General features: G+C 44.3%; 1 protein-coding gene across 2 annotated transcripts in view; it reads right to left on the bottom strand.

The window, feature by feature from the left end:
* Window positions 1–16,099, bottom strand: part of Baiap2l1 (BAR/IMD domain containing adaptor protein 2 like 1) — an 85,334-nt gene extending 69,235 nt beyond the window's left edge. The window contains exon 1 of one of the 2 annotated variants that reach the window (XM_026404216.2): window positions 15,865–16,099. In XM_026404216.2, coding sequence (XP_026260001.2) covers window positions 15,865–15,915 — 51 coding nt within the window. In that variant the 5' untranslated portion in view covers window positions 15,916–16,099. Of the gene's footprint in view, window positions 1–15,335; window positions 15,424–15,864 lie in introns of those variants that run through there. The other variant, XM_077802498.1, reaches the window with a different exon arrangement.
* Between the last annotated feature and the right edge of the window lie 555 nt (window positions 16,100–16,654).

Here is a 16,654-nt window from a genome sequence, read left to right as displayed (position 1 = left end):
GAAAATCCTGCTTCCTTTTCGGAAGTTGCTGGCAATTGTTGCTAACCTCCCTGGCACTGGGTTGACCCGCTCTGCCTGAGGGAGAGTATCAGTAAGCAACTCTGGCAAAGAGGCAGCTGCTTGAGGGCTAGCAGATGGCTACAGGAGTCACAGTTCATACCCACCATGGATGCCAAGCACAGCTGCTTAGAGGAAAATCAGACAACTGAGATGTTTTGTATAGTTTTGAAGTATAAAGCTAGATCAGAAATACTCATGCAAACACAAACACAGAAATGCTTTCTGTCCGTCAGGTAGTGTTCCACCCCCCCCCCCCATTTATTAAATCACCTTCAGTTTGTACTACGTATACCTTATGTGACAGGCCCTGAGAGCAGCAACAAGCCTGGGGGGCGAGGGGTTGTGCCTTGAATTCTTGGGCAGATCACATCACCACCTCTCTGAGCCTTAGTCTCTTCCTCTATAAAATGGGAATAACGGCGATTTTCACCTTATAAGGGATATGAAGACTGAATGTGAAAACTGAATACTACAGTGAACTTACGGGCATCAAACCCAGGGCCTTGTGCATTCTAGGCCAACCTTGAGCTAGCACTGAGCCACACCGAGGCCCTGTGGGGCACTTGTTATGTGCTCTTTATAGCTCTTGACACTTAGCACATACTGACTGAATTATAATTAATATTTCAAAAGAAAAGCTCTAAATATTAGTCAACCTTCAGATGAATAAACATCCCTGTTTACACAGATTTCTCTAGGTACTTCCATTTGCAACATGAAAATAAATGGAATTGTTTTCCCACCTCAAAGTGTCATTATCGGGATAAGAGAGATCACGACTACAAACCATCTAGGATTTATGGCACCCTTCTCTAGGAAGAAAATCAGTGTTATCTGTTTTATTCAGGTGAGAGCATTTGCTTGTTTAATTTTTGGGTCTGTGTCTGGCTACATGCCCAATATTTTCCATGGAGCTTCTCATCTGACCTTATCGCCATGGTTGTTATCCTTGTTTTATAGCTGAGATATTTAAACTTTGCTGAAGGTCCTAGGGGCAGCAAGAGGCAGAGGCAGACCCAGGCAGCTTCAACCTTTGCGCTCAGCCTGGGGCCTCCATGGTTCCTCCTGAAGGATTGTGAAATAGAGAGGGAACTGCTTTTATGAAGTCAGAGCACAAGTTCAGGGAGGAGCTGTTTCTCCAGTGTCCCCTTTTCCTTTTAGATCCTTCTTATGCTTTCATTCCTCCTCCGGGGTGAATATTTTAACCTCAGAGCATCACAGCATGGAGCCGCTCCACCTGGGCAAGATCTCTCACCCCCTTCCCCTTTTCCTTCCACTAGGAGAGGGAGGGGAGGAAGAATCCGCAGCTCTAGAGTCCCCACAGGAGTGGCTAACAGTCAACACTGTCCTACTGGTTCCCTTTGCTGAAAGTCACTAAAACAAACTACAGACAAAAACTGCAGGACGCCATAACCACCCCACCCAAGTCTCGGAGCCCCCCAGGGAAGCTGCTAATTAATACTGCTGTTAGCTTTCTAACCCTCCTTTTATACTTTTACATGAATATCTACTTAGTCATATTGACATATAATTTTGCTTTATGCATTGAAAAGATGTTTAAATGAAAAAATACTTAAATGGCACCATACAATGTTTCCCTTGTATCTTTCTTGTGTTATTCAGCATTAGCTGCGGGACTTGTCCATCCGGATATATATGGATCTGGTTCATTCCCATTTAGCGTCTGTGGACGGTGATGGGGCCTTTCAGGTGTCCCCGTGACTAGGCCACAGTCCTCAGTTGCCTTAATACTAGCCCAGGTGATGCTAGGGGGCATCTGCAGATGCGGGTACTAGCTATAGTTTACTTAAATTAGTGCAACTCTGGGTGCACTCCATCTAATGAGCTGAGAGACCTAAACTACAAAACTGGGGGTTCCCTGAGGAAGAGAAAACTTCACTTAAGGACCACAACATCCCCTGCCACCTGCCCCACAGACCTCACACTGTCAGCCCCCATAATTGTGTGAGCCGTTTTCCTGAAATAATCTTTCTGTGTGGACACACGTACACACGCCCAGCGCACACACACCCAGCATATACACAGCTGCATGTCCTCCCTCTGCTCCTCCACTGAGCAGCTTGTGTGTGGCTTACAAGCTTTGCTACGATCAGCTACGGGGCAAGGAATCACACAGGTGTGCACACAGGTGGAAATTTTCCCAGAAACAGAATCGCTGGGACCCAACATGTGACAGGTCTTTCAATTTTGCAGACGTAGTACTGCCAAGCTGAAAGAAAGCGGCTACACAAACCCTATGCTCCCACAAACCCTGAGTAAGAATGCCATGTCCCACAGCCTGACACTTGATGTTACTGTACTTTGGTCCACCTGGCGATCGGAAGAAAGTCCCCTTTTTAAAAGGCCATAAACTGTTTCCCTTGTCTGCATTAAAGAGAAAAGCACATGTGTCTGAAAACATCCAAGTAGGGAAGAGAAAGACAAAGGTGGTTTCCTGGTGGATTTACCCTCAGTCCTCAAGTTTGACGATTGTCCTCTTAACAACAGGGCAGGAGGAAGGTCCTGGCTGGCCCTGGCCAGAGCTGTGCTCTCCACCCAGTCCCAGGCTCCAGCTGTCCCTCAACAGGATGCACTCATTCCCAGAGGGGAGCATCTCTGCTCCTCTGGTGCCTGAAGGCTCAATCTCTGCGAGCTGGCCACTGGCCTCAGCCTAAAACCTCTTGAGACCCTCCCTCGAGCTCAGGGACCCTGGCTTCTCCTCCTTCAAAGTGCTCTGCACTCCCACCCCATAGGACACTGTTTACACAGTTCCCTCAGCAGGAACTAGATGTAAATAAAGGACAAGGGCCTTAAATCAGCCCCCACAGCTTCCCCTGCACCAGCGGGGGTCAGCCAGGGTGGGACCGTATTCTGCGGAGAGGCCTGTCCACAGTGGACCTGCCACCGCCTTCCCTCGGCCCCACAGCTCATCTGCACTGCACAGACACCTCGGCCCAGTGGGCCAAAAATAGCCGTGCAGACCAAGCATGAGGTAATGGGGCCACTGCTCGCAGCTTCGTTAGCTAAGTAACAGGCCCATCCGAGGTATCATAAAAGCTGCAAGGCTCTGCCCTCCACCTGCGAAGGCTTCCCAGACTTACAAAATCTGAAAACGGCAGGGCTTTCCTTATGAAGTCTGCTTCCAAATTCTATGTTTTCCCAAGTTGCCATTTAAGTCGTCTTTCACACATTAAGCAATAAAGTGGCTCTTAAAAAAAAAAAAAATGGGGCTGGAGATATGGCTCAGCGGTAGCACGCTCGCCTGGCATGCGTGCGGCCCGGGTTCGATCCTCAGCACCACATACCAACAAAGATGTTGTGTCTGCCGAGAACTAAAAAATAAATATTAAAAAATCTCTCTCTCTCTCTCCTCTCTCACTCTCTCTTAAAAAAAAAAAAAATGCCTTATTGGGCCAGGTGTGGTGGTGCATGCCTGTAATCCCAACTACTCAGGAGGCTGAGGCAGGAGGATTGCGAATTCAAGGTCAACCTGGGCAATTTAGCAAGACCCTGTTTAAAAATAAAACATAAGGGCTTGGGTTGGCTCAGGCTTCAGTGGCTGAGTGACCCAGAATTCAATCCCCAGTACCATTAAAAAATAATTAAATAAACATGAATAGTTATTGGAGACAACTCAATGTCCATCAACTGGTGAGTGGACAAAATATGGTATATCCATATGATGGAATATTATTTGGCCATAAAAAGGAACTAATTCATGCTACATAGATGAATCCCATTATGCTCAGTAATCACAAAAGATCACATGCTTCATGACCACTATTTATGAAATTTCCAGAAAAGATGTATCTATAGAGAAAATACATATCAGAGGTTGTCTGAGATGGAGTAAGAAAGGACAGAAAATGGGCATGAAGAATGTGTACCCTTAAAAGGGGTGAACTTGACAGTTACATAAACTACAACTCCATGAAGCTTTAAAAAAATAAAGCTTTAAAAATTAGACAACTTTTGACTGCTAAGGATTCACATCCTCATGCTGTGGGACAGCTTGCACAATGGTTGTGGCTAACTAGCTCACACACAGAAGAGCCAGATGTTTTGAGACACAGGTCATTGCCATCCTTTGGGAATGCTGTTCAGGACCCATGGAAAGTATTATTGTTCTAAAGTTTTGTGCTCACGCAGCTGTCTGCAGCGATCTCCCCTCACAGGATGAAAATCAATGTGACCCATTAGGAGAAAGTGATAACCCACGAATTTGGAGATCAAACTGCTAAGGACCAGCTGTCTTTCCAGCTATGACTAGGGAAGAAATCTGGCATGTTTTTCCAGCAAAAGTCCTTACTGCATCCTTCTTTTTGTCTTTTGAACCCAGGAATGCTCTACCACTGAGCTGTACCCCCAGCCCTTTAAAAAAAATTATTATTATTATTATTATTATTATTATTATTATTATTATTTTGAGAGAGAATTTTTTAAATATTTATTTTTTAGTTTTCAGTGGACACAACATCTTTTATTTTATTTTTATGTGGTGCTGAGGATCAAATCCAGTGCCCCGCGCATGCCAGGGGAGTGCACTACCGCTTGAGCCACATCCCCAACCCCTTTAAAAATTATTTTGAAATGGAGTTTTGCTAAGTTGCTGAGGCTGGCCTGGATCCTGAGCTCCTCCAGCCTTGGCCACCTGAGTCTCAGGGATGGATTATAGGCACGTGCCACTGCACCTGGTCTTACTCCGTCATTCTATAAAAGGGAAGTTTCATAGGAAATCTTCAGCCCACAGAGAAAACTCTCTATCGAACATTCACTATGACTAGAACATTGTCCTCCTTTCCCTTCATCATGATCCAGGTTTTGTCTTATACAGAATTGTTTCTCCTTAAGGATGGGGGATGTAGTTCAGGGGCAGAACATTTGCCTAGCATGCATGAGGCCCTGGGTTCAATCCCCAGAACTGCAAAGGAAAAAAAAAAAAAAAAGAGAGATCCTTCAGGTGCAGAGGTCCAGCTAGAAAGAAACAGGGGGGACTGTGCAGGTTCACATGGATCTGTTCCTAGTGATGTGGCCTGAGCCTGAGCAGCTCAGAGCAAGTGGTCAGTGAAGCACGGATACGCCTTTGGGCTTAGCCTCTCATAGAAGAATGTTCTGAGTCATGGGTGCACCTATGAGGTCCTGAGCTCCCTAAGAACCGACCAGGAGAACGAGTGTGATCATCCAAAAAGATAGGTATAAATTACCAGATGCAATCATATGCCCACAACATTCTGTGTCACTGTTTAAAGAAACAGATTTCTGTGACAAACTAGTCCCTACTCATTTAGACATCAAGAATTGTGTTCAGCTAAAGCCCAATACAGGCAAACAAAAAGCCCCAGCACACTGATGGAAATGAGCAGGAAGTTCTGCTGCGGCTCACACCCCTTAGGTAAAGCTCTCAAGGCTTTCACAAAAATTATGTGTCCGAGTGATCCCAGCCAGTATATTATATAAAAATATGGATTTTTAAATTACTTTTTTAATTGTGGAGGGAGAACCACATACAGGTATTCAGATTTCGCAGTCATCTGATGAAAAAAAATGATCTGAACTCAATTCACAACCAGAAAATCTCTATTTTAAACATTAGACAAAAGTTTTACACTTTTTGTTGGTAGAATTAAAAATCACTTTTCCTTGTAGTTTAAGTGCAGATGATCACACTGGGTTGGGGTAGTGGTGGCAGGAAAACCCCTGGCTGGAAGCAGGCACCCCCAGCCTTGGCAGCAGGCACCCCCAGCCTTGGCAGCCAGCAAGGCATCAGGCTCACACCAGCGCCTAACCTGTGCTGGCCTCGGGAAACCCTACCCCAGAACTCGAGCAGCTTTCAGACTCTGAACTTCAGGGAGAATAGTATCTATGAAATTGAAACAAACACTGCTTCTTGAGATTCCAATTATGATAAGAGCTGTAACCATTTTTGCTTGGTTGATAGAGGCATATGTTTTTATTTGAAAGAATAGAAACATGATCATTCCTGTTCTAAATTGTGGTACCAGGATGACTACCTCAGAATGTAACTTTAAATTCTAAAAGTAACACTGCAACCAGGATCTGACAATGTCTCTCTTTTCTGGTATTTGAGAGAGACACACACTGAACAAATGAATCAGGATAAGTACTAGAAAACACATGTATTTAAGTCTCATTCCACTAGCTCTGTAAAATCCTTCTCACATTTGGGCTATTGAAGCAACGAGAAAAACTATAAATGCTGGGCTGGGGATGTAGTTCAGTTAGTAGAGTGCTTGTCTCAAAGGCAAAAGGCCCTGGGTTCAATCCCCAGCATCACCAAAACCAACCAAACAAAAACTAAAAATGTAGCCAGATATAGTGGTGCATGCCTGTAATCCCAGTGGCTCAGGAGACTGAGGCAAGAGGATTCCAAGTTCCAAGTCAATTTCAGCAATTTAGTGAGGCTCTAAGCAACTTAGTGAGAAGACCTGGTCTCAAAATAAAATAAATTTTAAAAAAAGGGCTGTGGAGGTGGCTCAGTGGTTCAATCCCTGGTACCAAAAAAAAAAAAAAATATATATATATATATATATATATATGTACACACACACACACACACACACACACACACTTGTGCATCATCTGCCCACAATTGAGCCTAGAAAACATTGAGATAAATGAGGTGACAGCTCAGCCCTCAAAGTGTATAGTCGAATAGGGAGACAGGTATGTGATAAATACCACGGCAATTCAGGTTGATGTGGGAAAAATAAGAAATGCAAACATCTTTAATATTACTTGAATATCACTTAGAAATATGTAACCTTAATTATGTAAATGGCATATATTAAAAACAAAAATTGATTTGATGCTGGATTTAAAACAGCCGCCAATGGATATATGCCTTGAAGTATGCTCCACCATTTGGTTAGGGGTTCTTACCTGCCTAGTTTTTGTTTTTAAAAAGTGCATCCTGGGATAAAAAAGCAAGAATGGATTTGCAGGAGAGCCCAATTCATGCCTGGGGCTGCATTTGTTTAGAAAGCCCCAAAGTACTAAATAGGACACTGGAACTTTATCAAACCAAAGTACATTGACTTCATACAGCAAATGCCATTTTTCTGTGAAGCTCACTAGTTCCTTCCTAACCCCATTCTTCTTTTAAAAAAATTTAAAAATATTTTTAGTTGCAGACAGACACAATACCTTTATTTTGTTTATTTAGCTTTTTATGTGGTGCTGGGGATTGAACCCAGGGCCTCACACATGCTAGACAAGTGCTCTACCGCTGAGCTACAGCCTCAGCCCCCAACCCCATTCTTATATGGTAGTATCTAGAAGAATTCCAGTGAACTTCCACCTGAGAAGAATCATTCTGCTCTACACTAAGATCACAGCCCCTGCAATGTGAAAATTATTGTTCAAAAACCCCAAATAATTTAACGACAGTTCAAGATCTTTATATTTCTTAGATTCCAGTAAAGAGAATTAAAATTTCTAAAAAATATACTTTTTATCTCTCCTCTACTTCTTTTATATATCCAATGTTCCAAAGGCTTCTTACAAAATACCTAAAAAAATCCTCTCTGAAACTCCATCTTCACATCTCTTAATCCTTTCCTCCTTTCTTCCAATATGAGAACAAACTCCCAAGAAATGAACTGGCAAAGGCAGGACAACTCTGGGCTGGGGCCAGGGGAGCGTAATCCATGACTCCAGGCAGGCGGAGGGGGAGGACTGGCGGGGCTAAACTCTGGTAGCTGTGCCACCATTGGTGATGACCTCAGAAGGCCAGTCTGTTGGTCGGTTCTCCAGTGACCACAGGGCCTGGCACAGCTGTGGTGCTCCAGAAAACAGTTGCAGAAAGAATGAATGTTGGTGGTATGCTCAGGACACACATAACAGGTGCTCATACCAGGGCCACTGTTGTTAGTAGTGCTGTCTCAATCCCACATGCTAAGGAGCAGGTGATGGTTTTAGTCACAGCTGTGTGAGGGACACAGATCTTCAGTATTTATCCCACAAATATTTTTGAGTTCTTACTATGCACCAGCCTCATGAGGGAATTAAAAAACCCTGAAGGAGCATACAGCTCATTGAGAGAAAAACAAGTGCCAATAATTTCAACACCACTCTTATCAAATATTTATTCAGCTCCACCTACGTGTCAGCCTTTTAAATACTGAGGAAGGCTGTGAATAAACATGAAAATCAATGCTTGTATGACAGTTACAGTCCAGTAGACTCAAGCTACCAATAGGAACACTAACTGAACACCTACTATGTGTTGGACACTGTTTTAAAAGCTTTCATGCATTACCATGTTTAATCCTCATGAGTATGAACCTCGTGAGTAGATACTATTATCATCCTTATTTACAGACAAGAAAACAGAAGCACAAGATCAAATGGAAGAGAATGACTTATTAACTACCCTCAAATCTAGGCTAAAAGGGGATGGATTGGTTGGCTGCAGAAATCTTCTCAAAGAACATTAACAGTCAGAGGGAATACTCTAATAGAAACAAGGTTTCACATGTTTACATGCTTAGAGATAAACAGTGTACTGTCAAGACCTGGTTCATGTCCTGCACCTCAGCACCTCAAGCTGTTCAGAGAATAATTGACCTAAATCTCTCTCTTTCTCTGTGGTGCTGGGGATAGAACTTAGGGCCTCATGAATGTCATGCAAATGCATGGCCACTAAACAGCATCCTCAATCCAATCATCAAAGTCTTATATCATCGTCATTATCACAACACTTAGGAATTATCAATATAATTTTCCTGATTTGTCATTTGAATTTCTGTAGCCAGAGTGGATTGGTTTATTACCTTAAGTCTTGAGCACCTGTATCTGACAGGCATGTGACAGCGATAGGGCTGTCTGCTGTACCCCTCATCTCTCCCCATAACTCACACGGTCAACTCTGCACTTACGATGGCTGGTGTTGGGCTGGTCATCGTTCTGATCCCCTCTCCCCCTCAGTGCATCTATGCAGGTACTTTGCTCTAATCAGGTGGACTTCCTTGACAGTTTGTTATCACCAGTTTTATACCTTTGTAGGACACAGCTGCACCTTGAAGGTGATCAGCTGTTTGCAACAATAGGAATAAGCTTCTTAAAACAAGTTTTAAGAATTGAAATCTGAATGGTTTAATTCTTTTGAGATAGTTTTCTATTGCATTTATAATCTCAGGTTAGTAAGTGTTAAAAAGTATTCCTGTATGTGAAAATTAAGAGAAAAACCATTAAAACTTTTTAACTTTAAAAGGTCAACTTGCAAACAGAGGTAGAAAATGGTAATTTTACCTTAGTAAATGGACTATATAGCCCTTGCTGCTTCTTTTCAGTTAAGCATTGTAAAAGTGACTCTTCAACATTAAAAAATGTAAACACTTTACAAGGCAGAGCCTCCTTAAAAACTACAAATCTCCTTCCTCCAGTTAACTTGCTGGCCATTGAGATTTTTAGTGAAGGAATTGTTATTGCCTGGGGACTTTTTAACCTCCAAAGCACCATATAAACAGTTTAAGCAACAAAACACAGGAGGGCATCTTGACCCCTGCTGCTCTGTCCAAACCACTCAGCCTGGCAGGCTGCCTGAAAGGCATGGATCTCTGAGCAGTGAACATCTATTTCTCCCTGGTTTGGGAACTCATTCTAGTAACATTTTTCATTTATCTTTGAAAGAGAAAACAGCAACATTTTATCTCATATACATGAGCCTCACCTTTATCCACAAAGATTTGCAGCAACTGTTAGAGGCTGAACATAATCACTAACTTGATAAGTCAGAAAGAGACTCAAGGTCAGGAAAACAAATAAAAGTATAAAACCAAGGCAGAGGAAAATAAGGACAGAAGGACATAGGTCCGATGGGTCACAGAGCTGTAATTACTTGAACACATCCCACAAGTTTTAAGTTTATGGGGAAATATGCCTAAAGCTTGTGGAATATCTCTGGCACTCTGGACAATGTCCCTATCTCAGCAGAGCTAAACATGCTTTACTACTGTAAGCTCACGCACCTACTGTGGGTTATTTAAAAAAGGAAGTAGTTTTAAAAGACCTACTTGACTGGTTGGGGTCAGGGAAAGGTGCGCTCTCCCATAATGCAGGCTACAGCATAATTTGGTGTGTATTTTCTGGAGGGCATTTTGCAACGATCCACCCTTTGACCCAGCCTCCCTCTTGGGAATTTAGCTTTCAGAAACATCATGGATTTGGGCAAAGCTTTACCTTCGCAAATGCCCACTGCAGTGCTTTACCAGCAAAGTCCTGGCAACAACCTATGTCCAACAACAGGGGCTCAATCAATAAATTATGATGAGAAACAGAGAACTGTGGAGTCATCAGAATGATGAAGCACCAAATACTGACTGGAGTGGAAATAAGTACTGAAAACTGGGGGTACACCTTAGTGGTGGAGTGGTCCCCAGTACCATAAACAACAAAAAGCCTCCAAGATGAAATATACACACAGATACATTTGAATCAACTGGGAAATGCTGAAAGGTATCACTTGGAGATTTCTCAAGTACATACAGCTACAATGTAACTGGGGAGAAATTAAAAATAACATTTGTTTTAGCCCTGAAATCTAACTAAACTGAAATCTTTTAAAAATACTAGCCTACTGTGCCCCTAACAATAAAGTTCATATATTTCCAAGAAAAGTTACATAAAAAGAAAGGGAAAGGCTGGGTGTGGAGGCATATGCCTTTACTCCCAGTGACTTGGGAGGCTGAGGCAGGAGGATTCAAGTTTGAGGCTAGCCTCAGCAAGTTAGTGAGACCCTGTCTCAAAATGAAAAATAAAAGGGGCTGGGGGTGTAGATCAGTGGTAGAGCAACAGAGTTAAATCTTGTGTGTGTGTGTGTGTGTGTGTGTGTGTGTGTGTGTGTGTGACAGAGAGAGGGGGGGGCTTTCACTAATACTCAATTAGCAAGAAAATTAATTAACTATAAGTGCTGCACTCCACCCAAGCATTCCAGTTTGTCTAAACAGGGCTCGTCTATACCCTCAACATTCTTTCCATAATAAACTCTTTGATATGTGCAACTATGATAGTTTTAGAACTGAATATACTGAGATTCATGTTTTACCTTAGGGAATACCACTACAGCTGTATGGCCTCTCGGAGATCCAAACCCCTAGGTCATGATCCTGTCTCTGACATAAAGTGTCCCCTAAGGGGCTCCTGTTTAGGTTGTAGGCATCCTACAGAGAAACAGATAATCAGTCAGGAGGCCTGGAGCAAATAACTCTGGTCTTGAATTTTAAAATTTTATTTGCACATACCCACCAGAATGGCAAAAAATTAATAAAAGGACGGGCAATATCACTTGCCAGCAAGATGCACAGTAATAGGAACACTCATACACTGCTGGTGGGAATGTCAGCTGGTGCTACCACTTTGGAAAACTGCCTGGCACTTTCTACTAAAGCTAAGTATTTTTTATAAAAATTTTTAATTTTTTTTTTTTTTTGTACTAGGGATTGACCTCAGAAGTGCTTTACAGTGATTTTGAGACAGTGTCTCGATAAGTTGCTCAGGGCCCCGCTTAGCTGCTGAGGCTGGCCCGGCTATTTTCTGCTGTTGGACTGCAGAATAAATGGCCACTCGGAATGAAGAAAACGAACTCGGGGCAATTCCGGAGACAATAGTTTTCCATAATGTATAGGTCTTTATAAGGCTAGTGACTTCTGGAATAATGTCACAAATGTGAACTCAAAAGCTACCTGAAACCCATGGAAGGTGTCACTTGTCCAGGTGGTCCCCTGGGTTTCACAATAAAAGATGCCGCACGGCAATGTTATTGAGTTCAAAAAAACCTCTTTCCCATTAGGGGAAAAAAAAAAAATCAGAAGAAAAAAATCTATTGTTTGCTTTGTACTTTCATTTTACCAAACAAAAAGCTAAGGCACTGGGCTGTTCAGAATACTTCCGATACCTGGCACCCCCTCCTGCTCCCAGCACATGGCTCTACTCTGTCAGTCCTATGGAGCCAAGAGCAAGCCATCTGGACTTCTGCAATCCCATCTTATCTCAGCACACCTGAAGAAGGTAGGGCTGTGGGAAAAGATTAAGATACCCAGCAGTGGGTAGAGCTACAGTGATGAGCACACCTCAGAGAGGGGTCTTGAAAGGCATGAAAGTTTTACATGCCAGACTTGTATGTTGTTGTCTCACACTGGAAATCAACCTGACAGGTATTCAACAGACAAGGAAAACACATGCATAGATTGTTCCCTTTACCCAGTGAAAGAAAAGCACTTGTTTCTTAACAAAAGGCTTGTTCAAAACATGCCAAAGGTGAATTGTCAGAATGACAGAAAAATTCCGGTGACATCTTATATTGCCAAATTAGAAAATATATTTGGGGAAAAAATGTATTTGGTTTGTGCATTTGTTGATCACTAGAAACTACAAATTAAATTACTATTTGGAGACCAATGTGGAAGCCGGTAATAGATTCTAGGCCTTAGTTTTTCATCTAAAAATGACAAGTAAATACACATAATTCATGAACGTCCACCTCATGGGTGGATATATTTTTAGCAACAAGATGCTCTATGAACATGATCAAGGGTGGGAGCAGGGAGCATGGCACAGGATTAGGTGTTCAATAAATTAAGTGTGTATTTACTCAACAATCATGCACACCTACTGTGCACCAGGAACGGTTTTAGGCATAAGGAAAACAATAAAACAAAGTTCCTCGCCTTGTTGAGCTCAGTCCAGTTGAGGAGGAAAGAGATGAAAAAACACAGAAAATATATCACTTAGGATACTGAGTAGGAAGTTTTATGGGAGGAAAGGTAAAGTAGCCCAAGTTGAGATTGAGAGCGCTGTCAGCAAATTTAAAGTTGTTTGAACAAGCCTCCTTGAGAAGGTGACATTGAGTCTTCTGTGTCCCTGTCCCTCCTTGTCATTTTCCTCCTGCAGTCAACTGTTTAGCAAGATTTATGTAGGCAGGACATCCCTAGATGACACCACACGGGGCCTCCATCAACTTCCTAAGACACGAACAGTTCTAACTTCTAGGAAGGTTGTGGCTACTCTTAATTAAAGGTTTGTTTGAACTTGACTTCTTCCTCTCCCACTAAAGCATGTACTCATCAGAAAACCATGTAAAAATCACAAGCAAGCTTTTGAGGGAAAATTATGGGCATACTATGGACTAAAGTGTGGGAAGAGGCGGGATCTTTGGCCAAACTCTTAATTGGCAACAGCAAGATTATTTGATATTTTGAGGCTTATTATCATGTCATTTGTTTATGAAGTTGTAAAATGTATGCCGTCCAGGGAGTTAGCATGGATTGCCAGTAATAATTTGTCTAAGTACATATTTTAGAAAACTCAGCAAATGTTTAAATATGTATTAAAGGATATTTGATACTGCATATAGAGGATCACACTACTTTATAAACCTCCCTTTTCTCTAAAGAATTTATTCCTTTATTTCAAAGAAATTTGAGTATTAAAAAAAAAATCTCAGTTGCAGGTGGCTTTTGCAATCACACCTGGTTAGGCTGTGTTTCTATTAGTAAAATATTGCAGGTTGCTAGGTAACATAAAGGAAATCTGTTTTTATAAGAATGAGAGTCACCAATATTGTCAGTAGAATTTTGTCATACTATGCTTGCTTTTAGCCTCCATCACTGTGGGTGGGGCCTGGGGAAGAACTCAATGAGGAGGAGGCAAAAGGCTTTTCAGGTTTCTAATCAGACCTGTGGAGGTAAAACTTCACTGTGTATTCATCATAGCCAAACCAAGGGCTAGCAGCCTTTACTGAAATGATTATGTAAACCTGTTTTCTGGTTCTGCAAATTCTTTCCCCATCACCTCAACATGAAAAAGCCTGATCCCAACATATTAATAAGGAAAAGGTGATTAAAATCAATCAATATTTAGTGAGTTTGGGGTGTGCTTTAAGGCACCTAGGAATAGAAAGCAATAAAGTAGTGGTCTCTGATCTTCAGTATATTATAACCTTTCAAAATCTGAAAATGACTTACACTGTTTTATGATTACAAATTTGGATAACCAAAACAATGAAATCCACACTTTTTCCTTCTGTCCCAGTTCCATGGGTATATGACTTGCCAAAATTGTTGACATTTGTGACTCTGTAATTCGCTTGAATACAACCCCTCTTAAGACTCCTGCAGTCAGTCAGTCAGAAGGGAGAGAGAAGAGTTTACCCTGAATATCTGATTGCTTGTCTAAAGTTGATATTCTCATTTCAGACTGGAAAAACAGGCCTACATTGGAGAACTTCAATATTCATGTGTTTTTGAACTCCAGCGAATACTTAAAGAATCCACACATAATTTGTAGTGATCTGCATTTCAGTCACATACAATTTTTTCTTAACTATAATCAGAGTAGTGATGACTCCCCAATCTAAGAATGTCTTATTTACTCTCTGTCAGCACCCCACACCTCCTGCCTAGACATCTTTGGGGTCATTTAAATGTTAACAATCTCAATACAAACATAAGCATTTAAACATCCAAATTTCTGGCATTTCTAGAAATTGCCTTCTATTAAGGAAACACACTAGCAGGAACAGTTTTTGGTCACAGTTCCTGACCCCCAAATGCTGTGTCAACAGTCTACTCTGTCTACCTATAAAGTAATATTTCACATGATACGGTATACACTTTATGTATTCCGATGAACAGAACTGATAATTTGGGGGCCTTCAATGGCTAGATTATGAAAATATTTTCATGCTGTTTTTAGACCCTTACCCAACAAAGGTCAATAAACTCCTCTGATTACAGGAACTCACTCAGTCCTTACAAATTTAAAGACTCAGTTTTAAGATTAAAAGAAATCTACAAAATGAGCAAAGCCATGTACACATGGCTACAAATGAATTCAGAGAACTTCAAAGTCTCAAGGGTGCAAGGAGCCTAAGCAGAATTAAAACAAAAGTTGTTTTGTATTCTATTAATAGCAGATGATTAAACGCATATCTTATTTCAACTGGAATTCATTTATTAGGACTTAAAACTTACTAAACTGGCCACTAATCCCATGTCTTGTTTCTGGGAAAATTCTCTCTCGCCAACATGCAAGAGACGGACCTTCCAGCGCTCCTTAAAGTTATGTCAATTTTATTAACTCCTCGGTGCTGCAATAACCTCACAAAACCACGAATGTATTAAAGCCAAGTTCAACCTAAAGCTGCGTAGGAAAGGTGCAAAGGGGAGGGCGTTTCGAGGCTTCCCAGAGCAAACTCGCCACCGAACCAGAAAATTCCCCGAGCCCCCTGCGAGGCTCCGGCGGGGAGCTCGGCTCACCTGGCGATGGCTAATTACAGGGGAGTTCCCCCCTACATTCCTGTGCGCTTTCTTTTCTCGGAGGAAACTCGAGCACGTCTCTCCGGCCTCGGAGGGCTGCAGCCCAGCCAGGCCAGCGCGGTCACTGATTCCAAGGAGAAGCTGGGAGGGGCACGGGGCCCAGAGCCCGCTCGGCCTCTCCCCGCCGGCCCAGCTTCCCCCAAACACGTCGGCTGTGAAACGTGTGGCTCGCTGGGCGTCTCCGGCTCGGGCAGGGGAGGGCCTTCCCGCGAAAGTCCCCCTCCTTACCCCGATGGTGAAAATCCCGACCTTTCCCTGGTGACAATTAATTGCCAGCTGCCGGCGAGGCTCCCCTTCCCGGTCTCGAACCCCCAACTCCGGTTTCCCCCCCGGAGTCCCAGGGCCTCCCAGCCTCCCGCCCTCGGCCTCGAACCCCTGCGCCCGGGGCCTCCGCACTCGGGACCTGGAGAACCGCCCCCTCCCCCAGGGACCGAGGCCTCCAACCCCGCGCCCGGCGCCCCAGGCTCACCCGGTAGGTGTTCTCGGTGAGCCGGTTCACCTCCTCGGGCCCCCGCGACATGGCTGCAGCCTCCGGACGGGGGAGCGAGCGCGGGAGGACGCGGCGGGGCCTCGTGGCCGCCAGACCCGGGGCGGCGGGAGCAGCGGGGCGCGACCGAGGGCCCCTCGAGGGTCGGCTGCGGCCACCGCCGTCGGCCCAAGAGGGCTCGCCCGGGTCCCCACTGACAAAACGTCAAAAGTTGCTGCACCGCCGCGCGCGGGGAGCGGAGGAGCAGCGGCCAGACGCGGCCGGGGCAGGCGGGGCGGGCCGGGTGGCCCCACCTGAGGCCGCGGAGCGGGCGGGGCCGCGGGGCCGGTGGGCGGGGCGGCCCCACCTGGGGCGGCCTGGAGGGCGTGGCCTGGCAGGCGGTGGGCGGGCCCAAGGTGGGGTGGGTGAGGGTGGGCGGGCCAGCCTCCACGAAGGCCAATGGGATTGCGCCGGGTGGGCGTGGCCAAGCCGCCGGATGGGCGGAGCCGAAGCAGGATGCGGTGGAGTAGGCGTGGCGGCCCCACCTGAGGCGGGCGGGGCGGCCACTGCGCGCCCCCTCGCGGCCCTCCCAGGGCTCCTGGCGACCCGGGGACCGTGAAGAGTCTGCTGCTGCGTCGCTGTTGTGCTACGGAACCTGGACCGAGGACATTCGGGTCTCTGTGGTCCTAAATAAAGCCCTTGTGTGCACCACACGGAGCTGGGACTGGAGTCCGAGGCCCGCGTCCTCCGCGAGCTCTTCCCCTAAGCCCTGCCTTCTGGTAACGCAGGAAGG

Source organism: Urocitellus parryii, chromosome 9, assembly GCF_045843805.1.
Source record: "Urocitellus parryii isolate mUroPar1 chromosome 9, mUroPar1.hap1, whole genome shotgun sequence".
Classification (NCBI taxonomy): Eukaryota; Metazoa; Chordata; class Mammalia; order Rodentia; family Sciuridae; genus Urocitellus; species Urocitellus parryii.
This window is presented reverse-complemented; position numbering and strand designations above follow the sequence as displayed.